Source organism: Notothenia coriiceps, unplaced genomic scaffold, assembly GCF_000735185.1.
Source record: "Notothenia coriiceps isolate Sejong01 unplaced genomic scaffold, NC01 NC01_scaffold00037244, whole genome shotgun sequence".
In the NCBI taxonomy this organism is placed as follows: Eukaryota; Metazoa; Chordata; class Actinopteri; order Perciformes; family Nototheniidae; genus Notothenia; species Notothenia coriiceps.
In genome coordinates, this window is record NW_011369945.1 from 22,308,939 (window position 1) to 22,332,870 (window position 23,932).

General features: G+C 40.3%; 2 protein-coding genes across 2 annotated transcripts in view; both read left to right on the plus strand.

Annotated features, from left to right (window-relative positions):
• Positions 1 to 15,965, plus strand: part of LOC104965156 (KAT8 regulatory NSL complex subunit 2-like) — a 25,979-nt gene extending 10,014 nt beyond the window's left edge. The window contains 1 exon segment of the mRNA XM_010794115.1: positions 15,494 to 15,965. Coding sequence (XP_010792417.1) covers positions 15,494 to 15,592 — 99 coding nt within the window. The 3' untranslated portion in view covers positions 15,593 to 15,965.
• The window catches only part of ptpn9a (protein tyrosine phosphatase non-receptor type 9a), a 411,924-nt gene that overhangs the window by 90,410 nt on the left and 297,582 nt on the right, over positions 1 to 23,932 (plus strand). The window lies entirely within an intron of this gene.

Sequence of the window (23,932 nt, forward strand, 5' to 3'; positions counted from 1 at the left end):
GTACGCGTTATGCCGTCTAACTTGTATTGTAGACTGGAGAAGCTATACCGAGTTCCCAGGGAGTTAGATTGGGGAGTGCGATGCGGAGTATGGTGACGGGGTCTCTACTCCAGGCCATCCAATCTCTTCAGTAAAACGGACCATTTCCGAGCTGAGGGTTGGCTCAAGCCAGGGCTGCGTTTTTGGTGCACAATTTACCTGTTGGTTTACATACATGGATCGGATTCGACGGCGTAGTCCGTTGCGTGGAGAGGGTCTGCATATCTGTGTGGTACTTATAGTGATTGCATTACCACTGCTTTTTTGTCAGATGATTTGTTCTATGTGCTTCATGGTCTCGACTTTCAGCACTTCACGTGATCCGGTTTCGTCCGATGTTGTTTGAAGCGTGTCTTGGTTGAGGCATCTGATCACGCTAAAGTTTCTTATTGGCTCATTTGGATCTCCAAAGCAGTGAACATCCGATGGACTGGTCGAGCGAATGTGAGGAATTGAGTCCTACCTCAAAGTGTAATGGAGTCTGCAAGGTATCTCGGGTCTGTTCTCTTGAGTGATGACATGGATACCAATTGGAGCGTCGAGATGAGCGGAGATTCGGAGCATCAGCGCCGCGCTGGCTCCGCAGTCGCTTTACCGCTTCGTTGGTTTGACGAAAATGAGCTGAGCCATGAAGGTCAAAGCTCTCTGTATACCGGGCGTTTTTCGTTCCTACTCTCTACCTATGTTCATGAGGTATCGGGGTCACTTTGACCTATAGAGATACGAGATCACATATATCATTAGCGGTTTTCGAGGAGTGTGGTTTTCGTTCCCGTCATGGTGGCTGGCGTCTCTCCTTAGGGATATAGTTTGATTGGATAGTTTCCAGCCATCTCCGTTGCATCCGGGAGGAACTCTGAGTTGAACCGCTCCTCCTTCGCGTCGAAAGGAGCCAGTTGAGGTGGTTCGGGCACCTAGTAAGGATGCCACCTGGGCGCCTCCCTAGGGAGGTGGTAGACCTAGGACCAGGTGGAGGGACTATATCTCTTTGCTGGCCTGGGAGCGCTGGTTGATGTGGCCAGGGAAAATAAAGTTTGGGGCTCTCTGCTGGAACTGCTACCCCCGCGACCCGACCACGGATAAGCAGGAGAAGATGGATGGAAATAATAATTATAACCTAATATATATTAAAAATATTACTAATAAATATTACAAATAAATTAATACCTCTCCGACCATCAACCCAACATTGACTTTTGTACCACATGTTGTAACGTGACTTGAAATGTCTTTTTTTCCAGTTGTGAGTAGATCCTTAATTGCCATTAGCATTTCATTTCTTTATGGAACAATGGTTTCCATCCACATCAAAAAAGCAAAGCATTTGGTTGTCTGCATACTTACTTTCTCTTATTTGTACTCATAGCACTGCATTCTTAAAATGTCCTTCCACCTGTGCTTCTCCTGCTATGGCATGTCAGGGTCTCTGCTGGCAAAAAGCTGTGAAAGCATCTTTAATCAATATTTTGTAACTAAAGGCATTTCACAATTTCTTTCTGTTCCCCTGATACATATTTTTTCAAACAACCCCTGAACTTGTTCCAGTTTATAATGATGGCGCTCTGTCATAACTTGAATTGAGTTGCCTCTGTTTTGTCAAAGCTTCTGATGCTCGATGCATGCAAGACGCTGCCAGATGTCCAACAGAGCCACCTTCATAGGGCTTCACCTGGCCTCAGTGATCTGTGCCATGCAAACTAGACAATTAGAATGAGAGCTTGTGATTGTATGCAAATACAAAAACAGCTTTCTCACCCCTGATTGACATTTCTGTATCACAGTGTTGCCATTCATAACACTGGCATTGTGTGTGTCATGTATGTGTACATGCAAATAAAACCAGATAGTGTTGCTTCTATCTCTGGGATGAACGATATCATTTATGACCAGTTTCTATGAATGGTTTTAATGAAAACATTTATGAGAATTGAAAACTGTCATTCTTTTTAGATGCCACATGTAAAATAAACTATATATATATAAATATATATAAAGCAAGCACTCTGAGCTTGTTTCTCTCTTTAACCTGCTAATTCTTCCTTTACTGCAACTGATTACATTTTGCTCCAAGCTGTGAATTTCTTTTTTTACTGTGCATGAGGAAAGCATAAACAGCGCTTGCAGATCGAGCACGCTGATAAAAAAAACAAAACGATTTGAGCTATTTTAGTGTCTTACCCGTGCTTACCAAGTTCCAGGGCACACTGCAAAAAGGTAATCTAATTTGTAATGTGTGACAGCTTATTCGCAAATGTGTACACTGGCATATTTTTTTAATTGGCCCGCCAGTGATTCTTCTTCCGCTGATTTCACAAAGACACCCTGGAACAGTTTAGACGACACATGACATCGCCTGTGAACTCGAGTTATCAATCAAGCGCCAATTAACATGCTCGGCTAGAGGAAATCAAGGGCTCTTTGAAGTGCGGCAGTTAGCAGAGTAGCTACGCATATCATTGATATGATGGGCTCTCAATTTGATCCTCACTCTACCAAAACATACAAACTGAAATGTGCTCACAGGGTCCACCACAACAGATAATCCACTCTGGATATACGCTTGATGTTGGATCTAACTTTAGGGTATTTAACATTGCATTACAAACGGTCAATTAAGAAGAGTCGGAGAAAACGACCTCGTTTTTCATATCTAAGTGTTTCATTTTGTTCCATCGGATATCCTGTTTTTTTTGCTGGTTGTAACCATAGGTTGTAACACTGTCTTCTCCCCCACAACACTTCCTCTGAAGTAGGTAAACCTCAAACACGACACACAGCAGCTGCACCGTGCTGTGAACTTCCTCATGAAGGCACGTGTTTTTGCACCTACACGTCCAATAAGAAAACCAATTGTTTATTTAGTGCGGCTCTTAGTTTCAAAGAAGGCCCAGTTTTCAGGTTACATCCTGACATATGAAGCCATGACGAGGGGAGAGGTGAAAGTGTCCTTTTGGTGTATGATTTGAATCATCGTCAGCAGGTAGACAAGTTCAGGTGCTTAGCACAAAAACAACACAGAGATCTTAGCAGAAAAAAAATCACAAAAACAACAAATGTGGCAACTGTGTGTGCTCTGTTAATTAGAGCTGAGATAGCAGAGATTAGTCTTCAAGCACAGCCATATTACAGAAAGCCATGCCAAATAAGGAGAAACAAAAGTAGGAGAGAGGCAGACTCAGTACAAAAACAATGTCCCAAAGCTACTAATCAAACAACTCCCAAACTAGATGTAGACCTCAGATTACACTAATGAATTCTAATTATTGTGTTTTAGCATGTAAATATGTATTAAAATGGCAGACAGAGACAATCCCTGCCTACAGCAAAGGTTTGAGCAGTGATCTGTATGGTGAGCTTCATGCTGCTTCAAGTGTTTTTAAAGCAGGATTTAGTTGTTGTATCCTGAAATCACATTGCTTTTACTTGGGGCAAACATAGCCTTTACTTTTTCTTCAATGAAAATGATCAACTTTCTTATCTCTGAGAACAAATTGTATCCAGCTGCCTCTGTTCCTCAGCAACAAGAATATTCTTAACAAGAGAGTAAGCACGCTGCTGGAGGTTATCAACCAAGCTGGACATACAGCAATCATGACAGCGTGGTTTCATGAAAGCAAATATTAAAATGAACCACTTTATCTTTCTAAACCAAATCTAGTAAATTAGCCCACCTTAAGTGGTTACTTTCAAAAGGTTTCATGTTTCTGTTTTGATATGTGCTGTCGGAAGCCGATTGGATGCAGGGGGTCAACAATGTTTCTTGAAATAAAAAACAATTAGCATTTCTACGGTGTTAAATCTGTTTAAACCAGGCATTGTAAGAAGATTTGGAGATTTGAAGCTCGCAGTTTGTGCCGATGGACGCAGAATCTTCAGGCAGAGGACCAGATCCAGTTGGTTTCAGAGCTTTCTGGTTCTCTTTTACAGTCCATATTGACCAACCACGTTTCAGCTATCTTTGGTTGCATGCAGGTAAACAGTCCATGTAAAGGAAATGTGGATCCCAGGACTAGCTTCTTGAGGAATAGAGGTATCCTGTGTATGTTCATGAAATGTGCACTAGAACAGAGCAGAGAGTTGCACAGCCACAGTCAAAGATCAACTAGTTTAAAAACCACTCCTGGTTCATCTTCTCTCGCCCAAACTAAGGCTTTGAATTCAGTGTATGGTGTGGACTTTGCTCTGGACGCGGAGATCCTTACTGCTGTCTGTTTGTTCTTATATCAGGGAAACAGAAGAGGAATTCATGCACACAGGCTAGAAAAATGAGTACAAAATAATATTGAAATAACTTAGAGATTGTTATCACCTTTAAAGGATAAGCAGGAGAACGCTAACTAGATGTCACCGTTTGTTTATCGTGTTTGGTTGGAAAGCCTGCAAAATGTGATATTTTCCTCCCAGCAACAAACATCATTAATTATTCACACACTGTTAGTTTACAGTAAAAGAATTGCAGAGGAAGTATGTAAAATCAAGTAATATACTAAAAACTGAGACGATACTATACCAAATCTGAAGCATTATGTACTCTTTTTAAAGAATTTGAGTGTAAATTATCTTTTCTTTTGAAAGACAACAGTTTGATGAACAAGAAATTAACATGTAAAGTGTACATGTAAAAGGAAGCACATGCTAAGAAAGGCCTTTCCAAATGAAGAGGCAGAAACAGCAGCTTGTTTTAGTGTTAATGGACTTTTTCTTCTGCTTCCAAACATTATGTACGGCTTCCTCCCAGCAAGAGTTTGTCAAAAAATGCATAGTGGGAAGTGGGGGCTTCTCAGTGTGTCAGGATGTGGTGCTCTAGATAGGTAAGGACAGACAAGGGTCACGTCACCTCCAGAGGGCTCAGCTGCTACACCTGGAGTCCCAGATGCCCCCCTCCACTCTTACCCCTCCTGTTGATTACCTTCAGTCCAGTTGGGATTCTTCTTTTTCAGCCGCAGCCAGTCGTTGCTTCAGTCGACAGCCTCTACACATCTTGACATCTTGTCGGGGGTATCTGTCCTCTTGACACTTCAGTTGGCTGGTGGTGGATGTGGCTACAAAGCCACCACAGCCGACTTCCACCAGTAGCACCCACATTTTCCAGCCCTGTTGTCCTGCCTCAGCAACAATATCTGAGTCCTTCAGCCATTTGCTGTTGTAAGGTTCATCAACTTCAGCTTCCCATGGTACAGTCAATTCCATGAAGTACAGGGATTGTTGTCATGTTGAACTCATGATCAGATCTGGCCTGAGATTGATTGTGGTGATCTCCGGTGGAAAGGTGAGCTTCTGCTCCAGGTCAACCTGCATTCACTAGCCCGAGCTGAGTCCAGGAGGTTTGATTCCCCTCTTACAGAACACTTTGGGATGTGTTCCGCTGAAACAAAGGTGATGTTTGAGCACCCAGATGTTGGTGGAGAGAGGACATTGGAGGTAGCTCTCCTTCCTTCCAGGATGATCATTAGTTTTCAGAGAAACTTGTTGTGACGGTGTTTGGCGCAGTGGATAGAGCCTTGGTCAGGTTCAAACCCCACTGCAGGCAGCATGTCGTTGTGTCCCTTAGACACTTCACCCAAAATTGCTCCTGTGGGATTGCCCACAGTATTGAGTATGTAGGTTGCTTTGGATAAAAGCGTCTAACAAGTGACATGTAATTACATTAATGCAGTGGTTCTCAAACTTTTTCTGTCAGACCCCCCTTTGGAGAAAGAAAAAAGTCGGGCCCCCCCAACACAAATAGTCAGGCTCAGTGGCGGCGCCAGAGATTTCTTTTGGGGGTGCTGTGGGGTGGCTTGACGTTTCATAGAGGGTGCTCAAACATTTAGGGTATCCCATTAATGTATCGGGCGCTACAATGGAATTTTCTACTGCAACACTCCTCACGCAAATACACAGTGTACCCGCAATTGTTACAATGAAGGCTCGATAATCAGCTCACGGCATATAGGTTAAGCAGGGGTAAAGTGCTATTTTTATAGGTGGTGTGTGGACCTCACATAGGGGGGTCCAGGGGCAAGCTCCCCCGGGAAGATTTTTAAATATTGAAGTTAAAAGCATCAATCTGGTGCACTTTGAGAGCAAAATGAAGAGATCTATGGATACAGTACATCTCTCAACACCCATTTGAAACAGAACTGTAAACAGATTGACTTTTTCTTTATGGATATTTTACAAATCACCCTTTTAAACAATATTCCTTTTTCTTACTGATGCATCATAATATTTTAATACCTGTTTTTAAATTTATTCTCGCCCTATTTTGTTTATAACACTAGTAAGCGATCATTATAAACGTTGCTCGACAAATAATTGTTTACATTAGGTGACCAAAAAACGTTTGAGACCGCCACTGAGATAAGACGCTGAGAGAGTCGCTTTAGTTCACTGAGCCTCTCATTTCCGTCTGACAGGAGAGGAACCTCTTCCACTTTGTTGTGTGAAAAAACTCCTATCATCCGTTAGGCCGTAGCTCAGCTAAGCCCACCAGAAGCTAACAACAACGATTTCCGGTATACCAGTGCGCTCTCTCTCGCTCGCTCACACACACACAAAATGGCTCGTTCCACACACACACACAGCCGAGCTTTAATGAAACACAGAGACCCAGATGTAATAGTACTGTATCATATTATTTTCGAATCAATCATTTTTCAAAATATTATTATTTTTTTAATAACAATTTTTACTCCTCTCGCGCCCCCCCTGTCATGCCTCTGCGCCCCCCTTTGAGAACCACTGCATTAATGTAATGTGCCTCCAGGTGTAGAGCTCTACAGCCAGTGATGTAGAGCTGCAGTGTTTGGCAGAGAGGACATGATCTTCTCCAGATCCAGTTTAGGTTCTTGGGAGTGGGAAGAACATCGTAGGTGGATCTGATGATGAAGCTAAGTCTGCCAAATTCCATCTCCCAAAGATCCCTTAAGGGCGGGTTTTCAATGCTCAACAGTTAATGCATCTAATTTGGATTTATTTTTAGCAATTCAAAGATTACAATTAAATGGAAACACAACTGATGTGCTCTTAAGAAAGGCTTGTGTATGGATATATCTATAAATGGCAGCTAATGCAAAGCATGAGATTTGGCACTTGTGACCTTTATTAGAGCTGATAGCTGCCGCCATGGATACCGGGGAGCCACATGTTGGCACAACAAAGTGTCGCAGTGCAGCTAGATCACAGATCTACAGGATTTCAGGTAAGTGAAAATGACTAGCAAGCATGATCCTTTTCTGACATGATAATGACCTGCAGTCAACAGCCTCACAAAGGTTATCACACACCTAATCAGGGGACTGAGGACCAGGAAACGATCCAGGGAACTGCACCAATGCAATACAGCAGTGTGGATATGGGAGGTTTCAAATCCAGGTGATGTCGACACAATTTATAGAATGATTGATTAATAATCCACAAATGAAAGGCTGCATCACTCACTGAGGGTTACGTTTCATTAAATGTTTTTCTTGAAAAAGAAATTAGGTGTAAATTCCTCCGCAGACAGTCAGGGTCACCGTTTTTTCTTCCAGACTATTTATTCGCAGCCTGATATGAATAACTGCAAGGCATGCTTAAGAAAGCGAGGATGCTGTGAATCTTATATTTACCAGGGAAAGGCCAACGGCAGAAATATCTAAAGTCTATCTGGGCTTTAAACTTCATGAAATCCACTTTGCATCTATAAGGTTGCAACAAAACTAAACGGTCCCTTTCTAAAGAATTTTGTTGATCCCTGTTTTGTTAATTTGATCCAGGCCGAAATTACATCAGATGACAGCATAATCCGACATCATTATCAACATCAAAATGTGCTTGGCGCGGCTTTCCGCTGTTTGGCCCCGGGGCCCGACGGCAGCCCAGCCTCTGTAACGGGATGATATGGATTACACTTTCAAACCGACCTTGCCCCTCTCTAATTTGTTATGCCTGCCAGTCAAACAGAGCGTTGACCGGCGTGCAGAATAAAACCCAAATATCCCTCTGATGATTAAGGTCACTCTTACGCTGCTCTGCACAAGCCATCCTCCTATAAGCTACACAGAGCAGGGGGGTGGGGGGGCTCCGGTGACTTGATGTCTTTATTGTCATGCCTCTCGGGGCCAGGTTCCCCCTGCCTCACCGTGGCTCCGGTGACAGTAGGACAGTATTCACAGTTTCCCTCTGAGGCACTGTGACCTGTTGTTGGCTCTCATTTGTGTGTCAGTTCAGAGGTTTAAGCTTCTTCATGAGGAGTTTATCCCTGGATCACAGGGATTCAGAGGGCTCACCGGTCATTTGCCGTCACTATCCCGAGAGCTCGGATTGTTGGGGCTGCTTTATTCAGAAATATGATGGAAATGTGTTGGACTAATTTGGCTTTAGCAGCATTGGCTGAATATTAGTCCACTCATCCAAATGGATTATCCCATGGCTGCGATGAACACACTGTACAGATCTGTCACACACCCGCATGTATCTCATTTTTAGGTTCTTCTTCACTTTCTGATGCATTCATCTATTTTTTTCTGTAATGATGGCAGCATTCATAAGTAAAGCTGTGCAGCATGTAAGGCTGTTAATAGCAGAGCTTTGGGAGTTCATACCCGCTGAGGTGAGCTTATCTGCACAGACAGCATGTGTGTTCATTTAATCTGACTTCAACATCAGGTGTCGACAGCGATTACCACTGATACTCGTGCTTTGACATGAACACTGTGGATTTATGCTTACAAAAGTGCTTTATCAGAGTCTGCAACCAAATATGAAAACAAGATCACAAACAGCTCCACTCAAATTATTTGAATTTAGCAGTTCTCCACTGAATATTTTTTTACTGTTTTCAGGATTTCCCTCCCTAATTTTCTCTCTGCCATGCCACGTTGCTGACCTTCCTATTGGCTGTGCCACGTTGAAGTGACAGCTGGTGTGATGTAATAACCCCCCCTCCACTGACAAGTTATAAAGAGCAATATCTAGTTCCCTGGATTGAGATAAGCTTACATAGATTAATGCTCCGGGACACTGAAATGTTTGTTGTAAAAAGCTCTGTTTATAAAACAATGTGTTGTAGCCGTATATGAAAAAGTGTAATCTGGCAGATGGCCTCAGCTCCAGAGTTCCTGCGCGGTAAAGGCACTGCTAGTCTGTGGTCCTGTGGCTTGATGGGATTTTAGACTCTTCATTCAAATGAATTATACATAGGAAAACTGGGATTATTTTATAGGCTGTTTAATCTCTTCTCTTTTTTTTTTTCCAAAACTGAGCCTGCTCCACGGTTTTAGCATTCGTGGAAAAAGTGGAGCAACTGAGCGCTACAATCAATGAACGCTAGAGTGCAGGCGGCCTATCAGCTCAGAGAGCGGGATGCCCTGTGGACTGGTTCACTAACATGAAGCGTGCTCACTCCACTTGACTCACTTCAGCCCGCTGCCGTGCCGCCTTCCAGAAGCTCCCACTTGTCCCGGCTGAAAACTGACAGACATGAGGCTTCACCAGAGCTCCCCCGCTGCCCTCCTGCTCTGAACAGAAGCTCCATCCCTCCAGCTTTAGCTGCCACTCAGGGGGGGATCTTGCCACCAGTTAGACACTGCATCCTGGAACATCTAGCTACTTGCCAGAAAAATAAGACTCAAGGCGTGTTGTGTTTGGTGCTCTGGATCGTACCACAGTCAGGTAGAAAGTTGACGGGCAGCACTGAAAGACTTTTGAAGCCGCAAAAGAGGCCGCGCTTTGCTTCCTGAACTGCACTTTGAATTCACTTCCTCCTGATTTCCCACTACAGATCCCATCATGCCTCACTCCTTCCAGCAGAAAAAAGGTGAGACTTCTTTCTTTTTCTTTTTCTTAACACCTGCACAACTTACAATCAAAACTGGCTGGATAATGAATGTGGAAAATAATGATATTTTTAATCTTTAATTTAAAAATGTTTAAATTAATATAAATATTTTTGGAAATATGACATTCTTTAAAAGACTGTTGACGAATTTAGGATTTTCTATATTACCATTGTTTGTCATATATTGTTATCAGTTTACAAGGTTTGTGCATGAACAAATCATATTGCAAAACAATTTTTAATTTGTGAAATATATAGTTTTTTCATGCAAAAAATCATATTGACTTTTTCTGAATGTATTACATGTAAATGAAACGTATGATTAGATTGTCGTTTCCACCTATTGTCATAGTCTACAAAATGAAATCGCATTTTCATTATGTTTTTTTGTGTCGTTGACTTATATGATTTCAGTGGGTTCTGTAAAGAAATAAGACGTGTTTACCGTGGTAAAGACTTAAGAAGATTTATTATGTCAATAAATACATAATGAACAGTAGAAAATGCTAAGCGTTCTGACTATTTATCACTTTCGATATATATATAATATGAACTATATGACGTACCAAGCACTTTAAGGGATTCCATGAGTTAGTCCTAATATGTGATGTTGTATATAATTGTATGATAGTCCTTTTTTATTATGTTATTATTACTAATATATGTAGGTATGTTGACTCTCTATATGGTATAATAAAATATATGTCTCACAATATATATATCTAGTATATATCTATATTATTTGTATGTTTTTACCTCTCAAATTACTACTAATTGAGATAAATCTTCTTAAGTCTTATCTTATATATATGGGTAGCTAGTTATATCAATTTTATCCTGGTTATTATGTATCTTATTTTTTATTATGTATGTTTTTTTTTTTCTCCTTTGTCAACTTTATAATCAATTAACTTACTTACTTACCTGTTTTCTAAGTCGAAACTGTGAGGTAGCGACCTAGCGAGTTTCTTGCCACATTTATAAAGGAGTCGACACTATGAGCTCTGTGGGTAGCAGGCGGGCCGGTTTTGCCCGTGAAACACTGCTTCTTTCTTTTGCCAGCAAGGGTGAGTAAACCGGATTGGCCGGAGGTCACCAAATTCCCAGAGGTCTAATGGTCTCAACATGCATGTATCTATTTTGCTCGTTGCGTGTGACACCCTCTAAAGTAAAGTTCGAACGTTAAACGACAAATCAGTTATTTCCGTCGTAAAGAAGACATAAAGGTGACATCGCGACCTTATAAGATTACAGTTGTAGCAACTACCACTGAATTTCCCGGTGTTTGGTCAAATTACAACACGACCGTCATAGCACGTCCTGCTGTGTACAACTACGTTATGTTTTGTGGAAGTTTATACAATTATAGGACGAATATCGTGACATATTGGGCACATATCAAGGAGTCGTGGGTATGGTATAAGTATTACGAAGAGTTGTAATTATTATCTGTGTAAAATTTCGTAAAATATACTGAATATTCATGATCCATAGTACGAGTATGAATTTTGACTAAGGAAACAAAACATGTAAGTAAACTCTCACCTGAAACATGAAAGTCAAATGCATACGAAATGGGGTTTTTCTGCCTGAATTTTTTGCTGAAGATCAAGATGGTATGGGTCGAACATACATTGCCCAGAATTAATAGTAATGTCAGTTTAACTCTCAAATAACACTGAAACCTCCCTTCAAAATGCTTATTCCACTTTACGGAATACAGGTAGTATGCCGTCTTGAGCACAGTTTAATCAAGAATCGAAATGACAGACTATAATCAGGCAAACTTCTAAACATAGATTTAATTAAGGAGTGCAAGTCGACATAGCTACAAGTAGGACACAATGTAAAGGGGAGGGACGGTCCGAGTCTCCTCAGAGACCAGATGTCACACACAATTTGTCTGAGTTGTGTGTGCTAGTCGAGACCCCGGCACGAAGTTGTTCCTTTGGTAGCTTCGTAAATCCGTGTAGGTGGTGAGAGCCTTTGAAGGATTTACGTATATCACGATAAAGAGGTGTAATGTTGTGTATGCTCTCCAGTTTGTGCAGGTTTTGCTACGATTTTGTGCGCGTAACCAACTCAAAAAGTACTCCCTTATGACGGGGAGTCACGGGTCTCTAGGAGTAGTTCGTCGGAGGTCGGATTAATCCACATTCAAAAGGACAGTCGACAAAAACGAAAGGAGGGTCGGTGTGGTCATTTACCTGAACGATTAGTAGGTAAGCCTTGGTATTGCCTAGATTCGCCTTCCTACCTTGTCCGGTAGGGGTTGGATCGAGGTGTCTTGAGTCGACGAAGTGTTTTTTTTTGCATTTGAGGTCCCATGACTGTACCTAAGTCCTTCTCTACTGCGACCCTTGTAAATGATTACTTTATAGGGTTCCTTTTGTATACGTGAATTACGTCATTATTTATACGTGGTACAGATAAAGTTAAATATTAACAAGAGAAAAGGGAAACAATAGGTTAAAATACTTAGTTATAAACATTGAAACAATAATAGAAAACTAGTTTTTAGAAAAATAACGCAAAGTTGTTGACGTATTTGTGACAAACAGGTAAATATTTACCTTTCGTTTTATATACGTATGTTGAGACATGACTAACATACATGTTTTCTCTTTTTTTATTAATCTTTCTTGGTGTTTGTTTGTTATTTGTTGCCTGATTTCATTAAGGGATGTAAGTGACGGTCACTCGTAACATGGTGTACTAAAGAGTATGTGTGGGTGAGCTAAAGAGTATGTGTGCTAATAAATTAGATGTCCTTGTAACAATCTACTTATATATACACACCATTATTCATACGTGTTTGTACGTAAATAATTTGTGATACACCTACTATTTCTAACTGTATGAAAATAAACATGATTATACATACTATCAATTGTCGACGAGAGAGAGGAGTCACGAAAAAAATTTTACTTTGAGACTTCGGGTCCTTTATGGCCACCTTCACAAAAACGTTCACACTTACGTTTTTGATTTCGTCTCACTGGTGAGGACGTGTAACCGTATCAACATAGACATGTGTGTGTGTGTGTGTGTGGTGTGTGTGTGGTGTGTGTGTGTGTGTGTGTGTGTGTGTGTGTTGTGTGTGTGTGTGTGTGTGTGTGTGTGTGTGTGTGTGTTTGTGTGTGTGTGTGATAGTAAACTTAATTAATAGACATGTGTGCAAACAAGCGGAAAAAATGGATGAAATTGTACAGTAAGGATCTTACCATTTGCAGTGTACTTTTCTAGCTTTTCTTTTAGAACTTAGCTAGTCTAGGAACAGAACAGAGTGTAACTTACGGATGAAATGTACTAAACTGTATGACATCCTATCTGGGTACTCCTGTGTGATAGACAACTCAGCCATGAGGGCGGCAAACGAATAGTCTACAGTCCAACAAAATAGCAGTGGGGAAAATCTTTTATGAAACGTACGGAACGATAACGATAACAAACACGTTCGCTAACTCGTCATAACTAGACTACACACTCTAACTTCGGACTAGCAGTATTCGTCATATTTCCAGATGGTGAATAATGTCACGTCCCCATTCTCGGTCACCAAACACAAGAAAACCATAAATTACACACAACTATATTCTGTTTTCCTTACGCTTTTTATGGTTACTTATTATGTTACTAATGTAAAATCAACTTACTACGAAAAATAGCGTTTCGCTGAATGTATGTGAGGTCAAGACTCTCCGTTAGGGGGTGTCCTCGTTAGACCCCAACCTTCACAGAAAGTCCTTGTGTTGCTATAACGACTGACGTCCCCCCTAACTTGTCACGTGATTAAGGTGGACTCGGTGACAGATACATATATAACATCACAACCTTATATAGATTTATATATATATATATAATATATATATATATATATATATATATATTCTTTNATCATGGGACCCTATTCCGAAAAAATAATACATTGAAGTCAATGGAGAGATAAAACTTGTGCCGTGAATTACACATATGTTGTTTGTCAATCTTAAAAAATAATTTCCATGTCAAAAAATTCAAAGTTTGTCTTAAAAACTGTTGAATATAAGACTATGAAAAATACGCGACTAGAAAGACTACAAATCCCAGAGTCGCATAAGTGCTGTCATAACTGATGTATTCCCTCCAGATAGCTAAAAATACATTTACTTACTTACTTTAACAAGATGCCTGTGTGCTTTGTACCAGGTTGTTATACCAGTAATAGTACCTCTTGCTCGTTCTCAACTAAAAGAAACACGAGAGTGTACCTTGTTAGCTAATGTTAGCTAGCTGACATTAACGTTACACATTACACTCGTGTTACTCACCGAAACCTTGTAAAGCCGGTCCCGCATGCTTGGTCTTACGGAACCGACTAACTCCCCTTTTTCGTATGTACAGCTCTCAACATGCCCAGACTTGTGATTTTCACCTCTTTTAATACTTTTCTCCTCATTCTGAAAGAAAGAGGTGAAATGTACCAACGTGACGGCCATCTTGGTGTTGGTGACGTGTGCAAGACCAGAGTTGTAATTCATTGAGCGCTTCACACAAAGTGTGTAACTTCACAGTTTTACGACACATTTTAATTTTTTTGACTTGCAAAATTATCTTTTAAATTGACAAACATCATATGTGTAATTCGTGGCACAATTCAAACGGGATCGAAAGATAATCTTTCTCTCCCCATTGACTTCAATACATTATTTTTCCGATATAATGTCCCATGGAGGTCCACCGGAAGGGGAGGGACTTCACCACTCTATACCCAGAATCAGCACTTTTGAAACAGGAAGTGAAATAGAGGGATATGAGGCATGACTAGAATGGGTGATCTGTTTTGTATTTTGAGCAAAACACTTCATAGACATGTTTTTTATATATCTGAGACCTATGCTATTGCCTAAAAATAACATGATAGGTGCACTTTAATATCACACTTGGCTCTTTTTTTTACAGCATATTATTTAATATAGCTTCTGTTCATTACCTGGTAAAAGAGGGAACTATAATATAATAATGCTTAGAGGTTTAAGGTAGCTGCTGTTAAAGTCAGACTGAAGCCCTTTTGTTTCATTTGATTTCCAAGTACTTAAACGCGTGTTTGACTCGTTAATAAATAAACTAATGTTAAGAAAATCGGATGAGGTTATAAATTAAAAAGGAGCTCTATCATATAAAGTTGGTAAAGAATACATTACAGTTCCTTTTTTCATAAAATGGTTATATTTTTTAGCACAGCCTACTGAATATTAGCACATTTTCTCCAATTTTAAATGTTTAGGAACACAGTGCACGTTTTCCAGGTGTTTGTATGTGCGATCTGAAAATGCACCATTAGTCTTGAATAACTTGATATTGGCCACTAGTGGAATCAACTCCAGATGAAAACTAATTTCACAAAAGATTTCACTGTTTCTCTCAACCATCTTCTGCTTTAATATCTCAGCCTGAACAAACAAGACTTGAAACAACACTTTGCAAAACAACCCACAGAAGTACGTCAATGGGGAAAGCCATAATTATTTGTATGTCTCCACATCTTTGCACTGTATGTTAACACAAATATGTAGGAACTTAAACTATGACATGAACACAGATAATCAAAGCATTCTTTGGTTGAAAATTACAGTCAAAACCACAATCCTAACTTCCTGTTCTTCCACCTAGGTGGTGTCAGAGGTTGGAGGGGAAGAAGAGGAAGACACTGCAGATTATTCACTTCAATGTACTGCAGCCAAAGCTCCATCTGATGCAGCGTCTCTTTAAAGAACAATTTCACTTCCACAAACACTGATGATGAGGTTAGAGAACAATCACAGCCCGTTTTCAAAAGATTATTATTAGAAATTCATTGATTTTTCTTCTGTTTGGTTGTATTTTGTTAGATTTTTCTGGGTTATAAAGTCATACAATTGGACCAAATCAGTTTGTTTGTTAAAAAAAAAGGAAGTTCCTACATCTTAAAATAATATTATGGTATCATTAGTTGAAGTTATAAAAACCCAAACTTTGGAAATAATACCCATACAAGAATGAAACAAAAATAAACAAACTGTAATGCATAATAAAACCGTCTTAAGCAATGTAAATATACAAAACACAATCAAAATAACTATAATATATATATATATAATAATTGCCTTTAAATTGTACCCATCAGTCTGTTGAAATAAATGGTTATTCTTTTCACAAAACGTGTATGGTGCATTTGTTGAACCTAATGATCTCCAGATAGTACTTAAAGCATGCACAGAACACTTTAAGGAAAAGTATATGTTAAAGTTATGTTTGGCAGCATGGGGACAGCCTCTGAAAAAATGGGGCGGGTAATGCAATTTCATGCAATGACATCACTTTTCCTCAGCCCAAAACACTGAAGCCGAGGCAGGAGAAGAAAGCGGCTGCAGGGGGAGGACGCTGCCAAAATGAGCACAAGATAGATATATTTTAAATAAAAAAACTAGTATATTTCAGTATTTAGTTAACCATGGAGGAACAGCGTCGTCTTCGGCAGTTTCCATCCAAATGAGGTGAGTTTTTCAAACAAGAAAAATGTCGTTTCATGTTCGCCTGGTCGAGAGGTTTGCCGGAATACCGACAGAGGCTTTTGGCTTTTCATTGATTTAACTGCACCGGTGAAGTGAAGGGCTGAGCGGAAATGAAGCTAAATGTGTGGGTTTGTTTGATTTAACGTGAAACCGTGAAACGCCCCGGTGTTTTACAGCGTTTTTGGGAGAGACGCAAGGGCGTAACAGCATTACCCGGTCGGAGGGGACGCTTTTCGGTGCAGGTTTTTTTTATTGAAGGGCCTGTCCCAATCCACAAAAATGACATATTTCTGCGTTTTTGTTTAACTGCATGAACATGCTAGCTTAAATACATCCATGTCGCAGTTATCGCCTCGTTTTAAGGTGTAGAAACCAGAAAGGGGAACATGGAAAACGCGACTGACATCTGACTCCTAACGGTACATTTTGTATCTTTCTCACAAGGATGCAAAAGCGTTTTATGGTGGAAATAAAAACCCTTGTGTTCACAATCCTGGCTGTGTGACTGGAGACAGGGAAACAGGCTTAAATCAGCCCAAAGAATGAATGAATGAATTAAGGGGAATGTGTCTGCAGCAGGGTGTAGAGGAGGAGAAACCTCTGGTTCATACTAAACTTTACTAAAGGAAGTACATTTTTAAAGAGGATCAAGCACATTCATCATAGTTTACCTCCTCACTAGTCTTCAGGGATGTTCATTTCTATTAGCTGATTTCCACTGAAAATGTGCTTATATATGCATTTCTGTGCAGAATGATGTTTGTGCAGAGTTTGATAGAGAAGGTCGTTTCCAAAAGGGGAACGTTTAAGATGTGTTTGATTTAATGGCATGTTAACTACTTTCAAAGCTGATCATATAATTTACTTTCTTCACACATAACTTATCAGGTGTATTTTCAGTTTAAGTTAGAAACAGTTAGTGAAAGGAAAGTTCTTTGCAATGTGGCAGAATATAGATATATTGTGAAATGCAACCTTTTTGTAAAAAATGAAAGCAGAACACAATACTATTCTTATCATACAACATGTCTGCAGGTTATCTGCATGATACGACTTGTCCATATAAAGCAGCGTGTGTTGTCAGACATTGTTTCACACAGTAAGATATGTCACTGTGTATGTCACAATTTCAAACAAAACATATAAAGAGGTATTGGATTGGTTAAAATGTTGTTGGTAAAGTGACCCTAAAATAACTTTGGACCAATAACAACCCAATAACAGCCTCAGACGTCTAGTGATCAGCACCTGTTAGTTTATATAGTATCCAGGTGCAAACAAACACTACAAAGTGAGAGGGGGAAATTGAAGAAAGCAACAAGACTGACAAACCTAAAAATGTAGGGTAAAGTTTGAACCACATTTTCAGTAAATAAGGCAAAAGAAAATGTGAATAAATGCATGTTTCCACTCATCTTTTTTCCGTAAAACAACATAATTAAAACAGCGCCGGCTGCTCACATTGCACATTATAAAAATGTATATAAAAGTTTGATACTCAGGTTTGTTTCGTGTACTAATTTAAGGAAACGTTACAGACTGCTCATTGGTTGGCTGACGTTTATGTAAGCTGCCATTTTTAAGGAAGTTCAGGTCACATGCTTTAAGTACGTCCTGTTTATTTGAATAACTTTGTTTTCATAGAATTTTTACTTTGCAATTCCACTCAGGGTTTTTTCATGCACAAATACAAACATTGTCTTTAAAACAGTTGGAGTTTATTGTTAGTAACTCCAAACAAATACAGAGTAATCACTATTGTCATTATTGATCTGTCGTTGAATCATTTGAACAACAAAAGGTTAGAAAACTGTAAAAAGGTCATCACAGTTTCTGTAAGCCTTGAACTTCTTCAAGTTGCTTGTTTTGTCTGAAGAATCTTAATGATCATGTAAACCAGAGAAAAGCAGCCAACCCTCAAAACAAAGAATGTTTGGCATTTTTGTTTGAAAAATAATTGACTAATTATTTTGGATTTATAGGGGTTCTCCTCCAAAGTAACGCACTGGATTGGTGCCCACGTTGGCCAGGAGAGAAACATTTTTGGAGCGTTATTGGCAGTAAATAATGTGTTATTGGATCAAACTTTAACAATGCTGCTTTTCAATAAATGTGAAACCCTCCACATTTTCTGAATGGCATCCTAGTCACGGGGAGCGAATTGTTTCTGGATTGTGGAGGGTTTTTATTGGCCATAAAACATGTAATGCCCGTAATCTTAATAAGTTGTGAGGCCAGCAAGATGTAACACCTGTCAGACAATGCTGCTCTGCTATTAGAGTCCTTTTGAAAGGGAAAACATCCACACTTAATGACCTGTGTCTGTTGGTTTAGGGCCACTTTTGCACTCATGCTGTTTTCATTGTCTCGCTGTTTTCTGAACAAAGCCCAAACTTTAGCCCAGTAGAAATGAGGATGTAAGGATTGTTGGAACCCTTTTTGGACTTTCACAGAGATGGCCTGCGTTCAGGCTGTAAAATATTTAATTTCCTTGAAAATCTCCCATGAAATGCTCGATGAATCTTTTAGTGTTTGTAGGAATGACGTGCCCCCCTTTCCTTTTTCCAAATTGCCTTTTGATGTAATGTTGCAGTTTGCTGTTTTTTGGCTTTTGCAGATAAATATATCATGTTAGAAAACCCTTTTAAGACTTTGCGTCACAAAGAGCCTTCAAAACAGTTTGAGATGAAGGGATTTGACTGTCTTTTTAGCATGTTTGAGGTCTTTCAGATTAAAGTTTGATCTTATAAACGGTCATTTCCAAACGTGTTTTTAAAGAAGACTCCACTGATTGATCTTTGTACTCCTGTAACATTGTTGGACTTGTGATGAACAGTTTAAAACAAAAAAATTGGGGGGGGAACAATAAGCAAAACACATCTTTTAAGATAATGGGGAGTTTAATAAACAACCACGAGGACCGAAATGCAGAGTTTGGTACCATTTTTAAGAATGTTAAGAAGAGCTGCCATGATGAGTTGACAAATGGATTAGTCTTTCGTAAAATGAGCACCAAACATTTTTGATAAGAGATCCATCTTTAAAGGTCCCAGGTCATGGCCATTTCTACTGATCATATTTCCATTGTTGAGGTATACTAAAATAGATTTAAATTGTTCAATTTTCCAAACTCACATTGATTTCTCATACAGCATCTCTGTATAGTATGTGTATTCACTCTCTGTCCTAAACGGCTTGTTGGAGCTCCTGCCCCCCCCTCCCTGTGAGCCCAGTGTGCTCTGATTGGTCAGGACGTTGCGAGGCTCGTTGCGAGGCTCGTTGCGAGGCTCGTTGCGAGGCTCGCCGCTGCTGCAAGGAGCGGACAAGTTTCCGGGTCGGCGATAGAGCGAGAACAAGCTAAACTCATCCTGAGGACACACAAACACTCACAGCCGAAGTCAAAACAATAAGTGTGGCTTGATATTGAGTAAGAAAAAGGTTTCTAACGCTGTGAGAATGGGTCTGCGGAGAGCATTTCTCCGCCATCCCAACTCGTCTATTACCAGCGTTCAGGGAGCTCTATGCAAGTCAATGGGACTCCCTGTTAGTTAGCTAAGGGATCCTGGTGTGTGAGGTGCTCCGTGGCGATATGGTCCAATGTTCGCCCCAATGCCGACAAATGAATTCATTTGATGTTGATTGGGGTGTATCCACACGTGCACAGAACCCAGGAGCAAAACAATGGAAAAGAGAAATCTTCCAACGAGGTCGTTCTGGGTCAACATAGACACAGACTATACTGTGTAGAGGGTTATACTCGGCTACACGGGAGATAACTTAGAAGGGTTTTGACTCCGCAGACGTTACATGCAGAGAAACCTTCATAACACAAAGGGGACGGGTAAGCACTGAAAGCATGACATGAGGACCCTTTAAGGGTCATTCTTCAATACAAAAGATACTGTTGCTCAGCCCTGTCAAAAATGGAGATGTCACTCCCCGTTTATATTCACATGAGGACGGAATATACTTTAGGTTTTTGGCCTGATGAGAAGAAGACATTTGACCTTGAAGGCACCTGGAGGAACACTTTACACTATAGATGGAACATCTAGAGGACAGAAATTAACCAGACCAAGTTATCGCTGCTGATAAATCTCGGCAAATAATCGGTCAGTTGATCGGTTCGCGTCAGTGGACTTGATGCATGACAGAGTAATTTAAAGCCATCAGAGGCTCATGAGCACGTGTAGGCAGGGATTTAGGAACAATAAGAACCAAACGTGTCAGCCTTGGAGAAAATGAAATTGGTGCTTGAGTAGAATAGAACATGAGGAGAGCGATGGTCTTCCATGGCCAGAGAGAAATGAGGCGACAAGGTGCAACAATAAATGTGATGAGATACCTATCGTGCGCGATCACGATTTTTATACAGACCCCCGTCTGGCCTCCCATGTTGTGTAAGTTTTTGTGATGAGTCTCTGGTTCCCAGCTGAGACTTGAGATTGCATATCCAAGCTGCGCCCGAATGTGACATCACAGACGAAGGGAGCCGAAGGCCGGGGGTGACGAGGCGACCCCGCAGTGTAATTGGGCAGTATTAAAGTCGCTGGCGTCGCTCTGCTTCGCCCTAAATTGTCTCGCAGAAGTTTCTGAACAGCCTTTGTAGACCACAAGACTCGCTCACAGTGCATCAGCCCACGGACGCTGTCGTTCAGACATTGTATTACAGCGAGCGGCACACACGCCGCAATGATGATAAGTGTTAAATTTGGCGGTCTGGTTCTCGTTACACTCCTGTGGTTGGTTCACTGTAAATAATTTACAAGGCGTTGCCGTCCACTAAGATCATGTGGAGTCGCAGGCGTAGGATTCATTGATGTATGGAGTTGGGACGGTTGATCACGATCTTTACTAACACGCAAGTGACCAGGAGATAAAAACGAGCAGAGTGAACACAAGCCTATTGATTGTGAGCCCTTGTCATCAGGTTGCACGTTTGAACAACACGCATGAAGTACCTGACAATGTTCGCAATACTAGCTCCTACAGAGGTCATATTGGAAACCTCAACTATTCAAAATAGTCATCGGTAGTTTTTTATCCACTAACAGTTTAATCTATTACCGTGGAGTATCTGTTCAACCATCAGAACATCTACGAGCGATCCATGAGACGTGTAAAATTTGGGTCGTATGGAGCAAAGATCACGCTGAATGGCGACTATGGCAAGTCGATCCTCTGAGGGATATTGGGGGACAAAGAGCTCGGCTATGCCTATCCCATCCAACCACATCCATCGCAAACAACAATAAAACAACTAAAGAGAAAAAAAAATACACACAACCAGAGAAGAAAACATCATATCTAAAAAGGTTAGGAAAACAAGATATAACAAAACAAAAAGAGAAAGAAGAGCCACACATATATTACATCGAAGGAAAGACCTAGCGACACACAACATAAAACATCAAAAATAACACCCAAAATCCTAACTTTAAATTAAAGAATAAAAGAAACACAAATACAAAAAAAAAAAAAAAATAATAATATAATAAAGCAAAAATATAACAACAGATTAGGAAACAACAAAAAAAAAAATATCAAATATATTATATTATTATAGAATATAAAAAAAAAAAAAAGATAAACACAAGAAAATACAATAAATTATTATAGAAAAAAAAAAAACTATTAAATAAAAAAACAACAAAAAAAAAAAAAAGAAATAAAAAAAAAAATGATTATAAAAAAAAAACAGCAAAAGAGGAAATAAAAAACAAAGAACACAAAAAAAAACAAGAAAACACAAAAAACAACAAAAAAAGCTAGAAGATAAGAAGAAAAAAAAAATAGGAAGCAACAAAAGAGAAAATAAAGGAACAAAAGTAGAACAAATAGGTCCAACAAAACCAGACTAGATAAAGAAAAATAACAATTGAAAAAATCCTAAGAGACAAAAAGTTTACAAAAAAGGCCAATAACATTATAATATAATACTAGGGCCAAGACACATATAAAGAAAAGCATCTTTAATGCCATATATTTGGCCTTTGTCCTGGACATGGCCGGGTTTGAACTTTTCTGGAACCCTCTCTCTTGATCAAACTGCTGCACAAAGGGATTTGGTGGGTGAAAAATAAGCAAGAAGAGCCATGCCTGGCCTTCATACTCAAATAACTGAACAGGATCAAGGGAGGACCATCCGGGTATCTTTGGCATAATAAGCATTGGGATAAATTAAAAAAAAATGTCAGGCCAAAAACTAAAAAAGGTATGTTTGTGAGTAAAAACATGTCAAATGGGAGAAAAACAAGGTCAGCCGGTCATTGGGCCTTGTTCTTGACTCTAATGCTGATGTTTTACATGCAAATTAATCACCTTTCAGAAAAATTGGAAGTAGACAGGGGAGAGGAGACTTGTGAGGAACAAATAAAGAAAAGAAACAAAAAAGAATAAAAAGTTCCCTTTCGATTCTGGAAAAAATCTGAAGAGTGAACTTTATACGGGTCCAGAACTGGCCACTTCGAAATAGCAAATCAGACGAAAATTAAGAGGAAAACTGAGTTGAGGTAGACCAATATGGGAGGATTTCACTGGATGTGAATCTCCCGATCTCAGACCCCTTTGAGGCAAGTGAAGAGCCCCCTTGTTTCATTGGTATCGCACCGATACTCCTAGGGGCTAGCTCCTTCGTAATGAAAGAAATTTATTCTTTTTAGAGAAGTGACTAAATGCGAGGGCTGCAACGAAGGTAGCGTGGCCATGTGGCAGGGGGAAATATTAACCATGGCGAGGTAACTACACCAGGAAACTCCGCAGCATATCAGTTGTGCATGAGGCCATCAGACAAGGGGAGCAACGTGGGTGGGATAAAACGCTCATAGGCTGAGTAAGGAGGGACCCAGGCTAGCCTATCTTCAAAAAGCCTGGGTCGTTTGTGCAGAAAAGGGGGGGGTGAGGGGAAGCGGGGGGCGATAATGGAGAAGTAATGAGGCCCGACGCTGTGCAGGAGGTCCAGAACCCATGTCCTGGGCTACCTACCAGGGCTCTCAAAGCCCGCGACCCTACACTGTATCGTCCCGGTTCGCTCTCTCCCTGTAAAACAGGTGGGAGGCCGACCAACTCAAGAACAACCTATTGCCTCAAGAAGCGCGAACCTCTGAATTGAGAGTCCCTCCAAGGTCCTCGTGTCTGCATAAACCCACCATTTTAACCTCCTCATCCTCAGATGTTTGATGTTTGAACAGATACTTGCCGGCCACCGCGACAAGAATTTAAACGTCGGTGTATTGAAAATAAAAAACACCGACGAACATATTTATGCGATACAACCCCAATCCGTAGTTTCGCGAGAACGGGAAGTTGCTTCAAGAAATGACCATGAATGGAAGTCCTAAGTTATCGATTACCATTTCAGGATTCCAATGTGTGTTTTCGCGTCTCCCTGATGGACACAAACAGGCGCAACAAATGACAATACGGACCATTCTGCGTATGGCCCATCTACCGCTTTTGTACTCCACTTCCTGCCTGCCTTTGCCCCCGTGCGTTCACCGGTAAATACTCGCTTGATCAACCGCAAACTATAATGGCAAAGTTATTTCGACTTACCGCT